This window comes from Babylonia areolata, chromosome 19 (genome assembly GCF_041734735.1).
Source record: "Babylonia areolata isolate BAREFJ2019XMU chromosome 19, ASM4173473v1, whole genome shotgun sequence".
Taxonomy (NCBI): Eukaryota; Metazoa; Mollusca; class Gastropoda; order Neogastropoda; family Buccinidae; genus Babylonia; species Babylonia areolata.
The window spans coordinates 26,328,082-26,339,086 of record NC_134894.1 but is presented as its reverse complement, the minus strand read 5'-3'; the positions used below and the strand labels follow the sequence as shown (position 1 = coordinate 26,339,086).

Genomic DNA, 11,005 nt, shown 5'->3' with positions numbered 1-11,005 from the left:
ACTATCATAATTAGAAAAAATAAACATATAAGGTTGCGCAAGAAATGAAATGAATCTGTAACACAGATGCCTTTGTATTGTGTTTGGGCACATGTGTGTGTGTGTGCGTGAGAGAGAGAGAGAGAGAGAGAGAGAGAGAGAGATGATTAAACCAATGATAAATAACTTGACAACTCACTAAAAATATTCACTCTCAATTTTTTCATTCCCATACACATCATTCAAACGTCTTGGACTTTCTTACAGTAAAAACTAAAACAGAAAATAAAGCAATCATTCTGGAAAACAAATCAATTTATATAGTTAAGTCTACGTACATGGACAATTTTCTTCCCCCTCCTCCCCCACACCCCCAAAAAAGAAAAAAAATCTATATAGATATATATATGTATTATGTATATCCATACATAAAGAGGCATACACATCTTTTTCAGTATTGTTAAAAAGCAAATGAAAATACATTAACACACATACCTGTAAAAATCGAAAAACAAGAAACTTAAATTAACAATCATAAAGATACAACTGCAGTTTATAAACAACATATGTTTTCCTCCCTCTCCCTCTCTTCTCTTTAACTCTGCCTGCTCCCCACCCCTCTCCCCATCCCCCCTCTCCTGTCCATCTTCATTCCTATTTATAATTTACATGTATCTTGTGGCTTGTTCATTCTCATTTAGCCGTATAAATGGGTAACATTATGCTTGCTTTCACTTACGCTTTCTTCTTTATTCTTTTCTTAAATTTTATTTTAGATTTGTGCGATGCAATCCTATATTGTAACAATCCAGATCCAGGAGCTGGTCTTGAGATGGAAAGCTTAGTATTATTCTCTTGCTTAACCTTTCTTTTCAATCGCCAAAGACGTGGAACAAGCTCCCTGATAACCTCCGTCATTCTGATTCCCTCGCATCTTTTAAACCTCGTCTCAAAACTCACCTTTTCCCTCAGCAGTAAGTTCAATTGTGGCAGGTCCACTTCCTTTGCATTAGCTGTGCTTGACTATGTATGTATACATATGTATGTGTACATAACTACATGCATGTATATGAATGTGTATTGTGTGTGCGTGCGTTTATGTAAGTTTGTGCCTGCCTATGTGTGCGTATGTGTTAGGGTAGCTGTTAGATACATATGTATTGTTAAAATGTATGTATGCAGTGTGTGTGTGTGTGTAGTCATATTTTGGTGTGTGTGTATGTAACATAGATGTAATGTTTTATGTTAACAAAGCGTTTTTGTAAAGCACCTAGAGCAGATTTCTGGATAGTGTGCTATATAAGTATCCATTATTATTATTATTAACCTGATCACCATTGAGAAGATTTATTCAGCAAGTTAGAAAGAAAAATATGAAACACAAAGTCAAATGAAGCAAAAAATACGAAGTAACCAAGAAAGCATGCACGCACACACAGGCAAGGCAGGTTTCTTTCACACATACATCTTTTACATACAAACAAAAAACAAAAAAACGTTAAGAAAAAAAAAACTGACAAGAAATTCAGCCCTGACAAATAAACAAGTACAAATCCAGTTGATTTTCCTTCGCAATTGACTGTTAAAGGCAACCCTAGCAGACAAGCAAATATAACTCAACATATCTTCCGTAGTAATTGACTATTTTTCCCTATCAGTTGGCACAAATAAAAGAGAGAAAAAAATAGCCTCCCTTGCCTGCCCTTCCTTGTCTTTAGTTTCTACAGTTTTAGAGTTATGCATGCGTGTGAATGACTGGTGCGAAAGCGCTTTGATTTGTCTCTGCACAAGATCCAGCGCTATATAAATACCATTATTATTATTATTAAGAGACAAAAGGATTGTTCTTACACTTCAGCGACCACAATCATTCTGATTATTCTGTAACTTAAACGTTTCAGCTTTGATAGCTTTTATGTTGTTGTTTTCAGAAGAAGAAGAAAAAAGGTATGTGGAGTTTGAGCAGTTTGTGTAGTACCTAGATAAATATTTATGTCTGCACACAGATACAGACACGTGACACGGCGAAAGTGAAAGATCCAAGGGAAGTAATTGTCCTTCACTCTTGCGTGATTTCACGAGACTTCCGGTGTATTTCTTTCTCTCATCGGTTTCCTGTGGCGTGGATAGGGTAAGTGAGAAACGGTGGCGTTGAAAATCCCCGATCATCCTTTTCTGGAAAGGGTATTGCTGTATGTAGTTTATGTTTTTTAGTTAAACAATTCTTTGTTTAATCATTCTTTCAGCTTTTGGTAAGTTTTCTCCGCTCCTTTAACTGATGTTTTCACATCACTGTATGAATCTGTCGCACTGCAATCGAACTCGGCACTCTGTTGTGAGGTTACTAGCAAATGTTTTGCAGTGCATGTTCATTTCTCATTAGATCGAAGTAGGTTGGTCAGTTGAAAAATTGTTTCTTTTAACTACTTGGCTGTAAATATAACGAGATAATTTTACTGTTTATGATCGTGCGTGCATGTGTCATTAATGATACATGATTGAAACTATCAAAGGAGAGCTCATGACTAGCTCAGACTCAGAGACGTGATACGATGAGGACCTTTTTAATCTTTCGCCGTATGGTTGAATTAGTTTTAAGAATGAATAATAAGAGAGAGAGAGTGTGTGTGTGCAAATTTAGCACAATTTTTAACTTGTTATGGATTGTAACAACATGGGTCATGTCAGGGCACCATCTCCAGTCTCACCATCTAGTTTCTTCTCCCTGTCTCATTCCTTTACATTTCATAACCTCTCTCTCTCCCTCCCTCCCTCCCCACTCACTCTCTCTGGTTACTTGTTCACCAAGTGATAAACATGAAGGTAAACACTGTTTTTCCTTTTCAGACGTTGCAGATATTCACCATGCCGAAGTTTATGAAGTCAGGAAAGGTGGTCCTGCTGCTTCACGGGCGCTTTGCAGGACGTAAAGCCATCATTGTCAAGGTATGGAATGAACTCGCATTTTGGTGTCATATACTGTACCATGTCAAACTGATGCAAACTGGGCCTGTCGGTTTGCTCTGCTTGGCCAAATTTCCCGCGGCTAACAGTGAAAAGACGAGCAGTCTTGGCTCCTCCTATGTATTCAATTCCAATTATCATTGAAGTGGTCTAAACATCATGGGACTGTCATTGAACAAGGATTAAATGTTAGTTTTCAGCATTCTCAGCTGGAAGTTTATCCTAGCAGTTCTTTGAACTTCATTCTCTTTTACAGAATCACAGAAATGTTTGGCTATAGGCTAAAAGCCTTTTGCCCTCATAATCAGTTTCCATTATGTGCTTTCAATCACTTGTGAACAGACCCTTGTTTTAAATATGGCATAGTGTATTCTACATTGATCTACAGCTCAATAAAGATTTAACTCTGTGGAAAATACATGGTCCTTAAACTTTTTGTCATTGTGATTTTTGAAGGCGTTTACCGATGGTGCATTGATGGTGCCATAGGAAAGGTTATTCCACCGATTTATGACACTGTTAGTAAAGAACTTGTGGACCTGGTTAGTTACGAAATTAGTTTTGTTTATTTTGAAGTTGTGCCCTCGAGTTTTATCATAGTTAGCCATAGTAAACAAGGAAGAGGTGGTGCAAGGATCATAAATATTGTGCATGATCTTGTATACTTCAATGAGATCACCTCTTAATCTTCTAAACTCTAGGCTAGGCATATTAAAAAGAGCCAGGCGCTCTTCATAACTAAGATCACGAGTACTATTAGTATTACTAGTTATACACTTGGTAAATCTGCGTTGAACACCTTCAATCATATTTATGTGCTTTTTAAGGTAAGGGCACCATACTGAGTTTCCATATTCAATAATGGGTCTAACCAGAGCTTTGAACAACGGAATCATAATTTCAGGAGATTTATTAGTTTTAGTTCTCACAAGAAGACCAGAAATTTTATTTCCCTTTTTCACTATATTATTTATATGTGCCTCAAAGCTTAGTTCTGGATCCATCGTGATCCCTAAATCTTTTTCGGCAATTGTACTATCCATTGTTCGAGTTACCCCCTTTTCCTGTATCGTGTACTGGTACTGTGGATTATTCTTTCCAAGGTGCAGAACTTTGCATTTCTCGCTGTTAAATTGCAGCAGCCAAGTATTTGTCCATTTATATATATTTCGGATGGCAGAGTAAGCCTTGGTGTCGTCTGCAAAAAAATTTACTTTACAATCTACATCACCAGGCATATCATTAATAAAGTATATGAACAAGGTTGGGCCAAGAACACTACCGTGTGGTACACCACTAGTTACCTTAACCTTTGATGATTTACTACTATTAACACTTACAAACTGTGATCTTCCATTTAGAAAGTCTCTGATCCACGATAGTAGCTTGCCTTATATCCCATAGCCTCCCAGTTTATTTATGAGTCTGTGATGGGGAACTGTATCGAAAGCTTTCCTTAGACCAAGGTAGACTGCATCGAGTGGTACCTTCTCATCTAGCATGACTAACCAATCTTGTAATGTAACAAGTAGTTGTGTAACACACGAGCGCCCTCTGGTAAATCCAAACTGTTCTGTAGATAACAGATCATGTTTGGTTAAATGTTGGCAGAGAGCGTCTCGAATAAAACCCTGAAAAACTTTACAGACAACTAATGTTAGGCTGATTGGACGATAGTTACACGCAGAATTCTTGTTACCTTTCTTAAAGATAGGTCGCACTTCTGCTTCCTTCCAAGCTTTTGGTATTGCACCCTTTTCTTGTGTTCTATCAAACAAGATCTTAAGTGGGTGAGCAATAACTACAGCAGGCTCTATTAATACTCGTGGGTGTATCTCATCAGGTCCTGGGACTTCGATGGGTTTAGGTTCTTTAGAGCTTTTTTCATCTGTACAGCTGTGACCTCCATGTTGGAAATTTCAGTAACCTCTGTCTTGCATGAAAACTCTCGAACATTTACGTTACTCTCCTCGGTAAAAACACTAGCAAAAAACCTTTCAGCACAGTTTTAAGTTATGGATACACTTCAGATCGGTGATTGGCTGAGTGATAACCTAGGATGCCCTCTCCAAATGATCTGGGATTTATGCCAAGCACCAGCCTAAACATTATGAATTTATTGAAGTTGTTTTCTCTAATTGATGTTATTTTCCATGTTGTCAGTTTAGCTTCATCTTTATAATTATAGTTGTTTCCTGCTATACCAGTGGAGAATACAAAGGAAATTAATTGAGGGAAAGTGGTGCATCTGGATTTCAGAGGTGTTTCTGTGTGTGTCTTTTTGTTGTTTCTGTTTTTTTTTTAAAATATTTCCACATTTATTCCCATACATCATCCATGTATGTTTTTCTGATTAGGATCAGGGTAAACATTCTTCTTTGTAGATGAGTTGTTATGCTTCATCATTAACTTCTCTATTCTGACTTACTTTAAAAAAAAGAAAAAAGAAAAATTGAATCAAGATTTTGTTGTGGCTGTGTGTGCAGAACCACGATGATGGCACTCAGGACAAGCCCTACGGTCACTGCCTGGTGGCTGGCATCGATCGCTACCCCAGGAAGGTGACCCGCCGCATGGGCAAGAAGAAGATCAAGGACAGGTCCAAGATGAAGGCCTTCCTCAAGGTCATGAACTACAACCACCTCATGCCCACCAGGTTAGTACAACTGACTTTGCTGGTGTTACTTCTCAGATTTGGAATGTTTAAAGTGGGGTTCTTGGGACTAATCATATTGATGAATTTGTTTCTGTACACAAGTGCAGAGTTACGGTTTGGTTCAGGACACGGTGGCAAGTCTTTTGACCGATTCACTATAAAATCAGTGGGTCATTTTCAGAATTAGCGGTTCAGGATCTTATCCCTACCCTTGGCATCCTATTGGTCCACCCTACATCTGCCAAAATTTGTAATTGCGTTTGTGCTTTGTTCATTGCATTCTTTGGTATATGAAGTAAGTTACAGATGCTATGTACAGACTACACATATATGATTGCAGGAAAGACCACATTATCTCACGTGATTTCACTGTGCCTGTGGAAAATGCTGTATAGTCATTACTAAGCTGACATATCTGGATTGTAAATGCTCCAGTCAGTGTAAAGGAAGTAGTTGAGAAAAGCTAAAGCAGTACTACTGAAAGACACTGGGTCTGCAGTGTCCTGTCACTTGCATCATTTGATCAGTATTGTTTTTGGCAAGCACTCTGTTGCTTTGTAGAAATCCAGATCTTTGTAGTTTCAGTGTCGCTGATATTTTCAAATGTATCATGGCAGCATAATGTGCCGAGGTTATTAATTCCCTTCTTGTAAATTTATATAGGAGGAAGATCCAAGTGCAGCACTATAGTGTAAAGATAATGTTATCCATGTTGGATAGCAGCTACATAGTAAGGTTACTCGCTGTTTATTTTTGAATTTTTAAACATGGATTCCATCCATTTCCAGCAATTAAAATTAAAATTCACAATTACGCATTTTCAATTCCTTTAGTGTCTCCACACGTGTACACATACATACATACTCTCAAACATGCCCAACTATACAGTTATCGATTGTGTATTGGTGGTAACTGGTTGATGCATACTAATTTGGATAGTAGCTATATAGTTCGTGGTCATTTGTTGTTTCTTAACCCTGAAATTCATCCAGTTATTTCAAAATAACGGATTTTCAAACAAAACTACTGAATGGGTATTTTAGTGGATTGTGTATCTCAACAGTTCACAATTTAGACAAAATATTTAAATCAGTGCATGTTTATTCATAAATATTGGATCCTATAATTTTGTTCCGATTGAATTAAGAAGAACAAAATCTATGTATTTCTTTGACTTTTTTCTCTGTGAACTTTTATGGGTTATAATGGAAAGGAATGTTGTGATGCAGTGAATGCTGAATAATTTATGTTGTACATTTATCAGCTTTTTTCCTTTCTTTTCTTTTTTTGTGGTTGGTTAATTCATACTGCAGCATGATCTTATGGTTTTTATTTTTATCTGGTAATTTTTTTGGATTGATTTTTATTTTATTTTTCATTAATGAAGAGCACTGTATGTTGCAACCTGTGGTGCAGATACTCAGTGGACATCAACTTTGAGAAGGCACTGATCAACAAGGACGCCTTCAGAGACCCTGCCCTCAAGTCCAAGGCAAGACGGGAAATCAAAGGAAAATTTGAGGAGAGGTCAGTACCAATTCATTCAGGTCTCATTATTGAATTAGGTAGGAAATATGTTGTTATGATATTGATTTAGTTGACTGTGTCTGGGATTTACTTTCGCATTGTGCTGTTGTTATTAGTCAGTGATGCAGAGGTTTTGATATTTTAATGTTTTTCTGGCAAAAGACTTTTTACTGATCATTGTGTGCTGTTGATATGTGTGTTTAGTGTGTTGGCTTAGAACTAGGGCTTTGAATTCACTGTAAGATTAGAATAAATTTGAAGGCACCATGATCTCCACAATAAAAGCATGTTTATTACCAGGTTGTGATACTTTTTACTTTGAAAGTTTATGAAATAGATTAAGACACTCATAGATTAAGACTGATAAAAAAAAAAATTTGTTTCAGGTACAAGACTGGCAAGAACAAATGGTTCTTCACAAAGTTGCGTTTCTAAATGTTCCCGTGTCAATAAATTGGAATCAGTGTATTTTCTATTGTTTGATTTTTCTTTTGCATATGTTCAGTGTGTGTGTGTGTTTTTTGTTTTGTTTTTTGTGCGTGTGTGTGTTTGTATTTTGTTGTTGTCAATGCAGCACATGCACTATTTTAGTGGCATTATGCCTACACTGCTCTTTCTGTGACTCTGCATACAACTACACCTGGGTTGGTCTGTAACAGTCCACATGGAACTATCAAAAGTTGGGTTGCCTGCAAGTCGCACACCAGAGGAGACTTTGCTGCTGCTTAGTTGCTTTAGTAGTGTGCAGCGGTGCCTGTTCTGACGTACTTAGGACGCCACATGTAAACCCTTCTACTGATGATGACAGTCACTTAGTTGAAGAGCCAGTCTGGGTTGAGACCGCCGCCATGTCCCAACAGCCCCCCATTAATTTGCTGAAACTCTCTCATTTTCTGTTTATTTCTCCCCCTGTCAGTCGCGGTCTCTGTCTCTCTCTCTGCCCGCACACACACACACTTATTCACAAACATATGCTTTGTGTGCATCCCGTTGACACACAGTAAATACATTATTCGGTGAACACCAAACACACACATTCACACTGTTTCGCCGTGATATGAGATTCAGTATTGATGGTTTTAAATTTAATCGGTGTAATTTGTCACAATTTACTAAGAAAACCAAGGACGTTAAGGAATAAGTTCTAACTGGAAAGAAAAATGCCACTGAAAAGAAATAGGTCAGTAACAGAACGCCTGAAACACTAGAGTACATTTTAGCTGGTCATTCTTGATAGTAAAAGACAGTGGTATAATATGAAGCTCTACAAACCTAATCTTAGTTAAATAGGACACTTCTTTAATAACAGACCATTTTTGTTGATCACACAGTTTCTCGACAATATAAAAACAGTATCTTTTTTAATCATACCCTGGTATATTCATACCGTAATTCGTTTTTGGCCAAGTATACTTGGATGCCAAACTGATAAAACTTCGGGAAATCTTATGAAACCCCCCTGGGTAAGAGGTGTGTGGTGGAGGGGGGAGGGGAGGTTATGGTCACTTGAAGGTCTACCACCGATGACCATTGCTGACCACTGACCGTCGCTGGCCACCAGACACCACTGGCCACTGACCTGGCGAACATTATACCTGGGGGAATATAGACATGGGGGAACATAGACTGACATGTTTTTGAGCTTACTGGTTACTATTCAAATACATGGAATTGCTTCCCAACCCCATGCTCCCCACAAAGCATGAACTGTCAGTGAAAGAAATACAGACGACAAATCAACGGTTACTAAGTGAACGCTGAAATGTTGCCAAATGAAATGTCACCAGTCCACTGAAAAGTCAGCGACCGGCGACATTTTAACGGTTCAAATAGGCGCCAATCACTTGTTTTATTTTCAGCGGCTAACTGAAAAGGTGACAATTCAGCAGTTCACCTTCCTTGCATATAATACTATCGCCGGCGACAATGTCATGTGCAAAAGTACAATATATGCAGTGGGGGTCTGTGGTGGGGGGGGGCTGAGACTGACACACAGAGAGAATAAGGGAGAGAATGAGAGATAGTGGGAGAGATGAAGAAACAGAAAATATGAGAGAGTCCCCACCCTGAAACGGGGTCTACACTACACAAAACATTATATATCTCATTGCATGCACTACACAATGCTACATAAGGTCATAGAATGTGAATACTATACTACATAATGGCAAAAATAACACACACAGGCACAAGCATGGTATCAATAATCGACATCATAAAAGCCATAGAACACACATACACACACTCACTCTCACACATGCAAACTTAGTACACACACATAAGCATACATTGTGTATGTTAAAAAATATTGTACTAATGTGAATATAAAACAGTAAATCTAATATAAAAAAAATATGCATTGCAATAACAGGGGCGGGGGTGCTCATTGCCAAAGGAAGCATAATTCAACATATAAAATAGTATGAGAATAAAAATGTCACAGGTGAACGAGAGCCAGACAGAGGGAGACTCAGAGAGAGAGAGAATAAAACAATATCAACTAACGAATAGCTAACTTCATATTACATGGAACATGTGACAGAGAACAGCAGGTCAGTAAGGAAGTAACATGCATTTTATCATCTAATACACACACACATATACTATGCACTTATCGGTACACATACATCAATACATTGAATTGACAATGGAGCAATTGGCAACTACTGCATGAATATATAACTACATTTAATGGAAAGAAATGAAAGAACCGAAGAAGCAAACAGAAGTAACATGCATTACAAACGAGTGAAATATCATGAAATAATACTTCAATTCACACCCATAAAAAATATGGGGAAGTGGGGGGACATGGGCAACCGTACACACCAATGGTCAACTGGCATGAACAAAGTGGACATTACACTGTCATAAGGTGGGAAAGGTAATGTTTTTTGAAGGTAGTAGGGCAGCGGTGTTGTATAACTGTTGCTGGGAGTGAGTTCCATAGAGTGGCGCCTAAGTAAACCAACCTGGATTTGAACAAATCAATTCTTGGGATTGGGATATGGACTTTAGGGGGATTCCTTGATGAATTTACAGGGAATTTGTTTATCAGTGTTGGTGGTGCATTTCCTGTCATAATCTTGTGCATTGTTGTTCCTTTGTTGTATTCAAATCTACGGACTAGAGGGAGAATATTCCCTTGTTTATAGGGGAAGTCTTTTTTTTTAGGAGTACCAGCTTGAGCCCCCGTTTATGAAGATTTAGTAATGTTAGAGAGAATGAGAGAGAGAAACACAAGAATCTTTTCATCCAGGAAAGTTCTACAAAGTTCATCTTCGCTGCTGAACTCGAAGCAGTTCGGATGGTGTTAAACTGCATGATCTCATTTCCGAAAACTGTCACGTTTTTCAGATTCTATTTTGTCTTGCTAGTAAATCAGTTCTTCAGGCCATAAGATTTTTAAAAGACACAGTCGGGTCACAAGTGACTCATTGGAGGAGCAGCGGGTAATGTATGAAGGCCTAAGTGACCAATCATATACAAGAGGAGGTGATAAATTACATACACGTGTGAGCATCAGGGTACTATACGTGTTGGGAAACGTGTTCACAAAGTGGGAAAACCAGCTATAGACATGACTATAAAGTGATGAATAGTATCATAAGATCAAATAATATGTAACATAGACTTAATGCATAACAGTGCTCAGTTGACCACAGTACACCGATAACCGGCGAATGTCAAATGACCAGATGCATATGGCTACTTAGTATGGACTAGTTACACATCAATGAAGCCTTCATATCAATGTGAAAGAATCGGAAACTGGTGGGTACTGGTACCAATTCCTGTGGAACACTGTCAGAAAAGTACTGTGACGTGTACACAGCATGATATTAGCCACAGCGATAAATGTGCCTGCACTGACGGTGT

At 38.1% G+C, this 11,005-nt stretch overlaps 1 protein-coding gene across 1 annotated transcript; it reads left to right on the top strand.

Annotated features, from left to right (window-relative positions):
• The first annotated feature begins 2,053 nt into the window (after positions 1–2,053).
• On the top strand, positions 2,054–7,594 carry LOC143294254 (large ribosomal subunit protein eL27-like). Its single transcript, XM_076605692.1, has 5 exons — positions 2,054–2,110; positions 2,827–2,925; positions 5,430–5,599; positions 7,016–7,126; positions 7,513–7,594. Exons 2-5 carry the CDS (start codon positions 2,845–2,847, stop codon positions 7,559–7,561), a joined length of 411 nt encoding a protein of 136 aa, XP_076461807.1. The 5' UTR covers positions 2,054–2,110; positions 2,827–2,844; the 3' UTR covers positions 7,562–7,594.
• Positions 7,595–11,005: the final 3,411 nt, after the last annotated feature.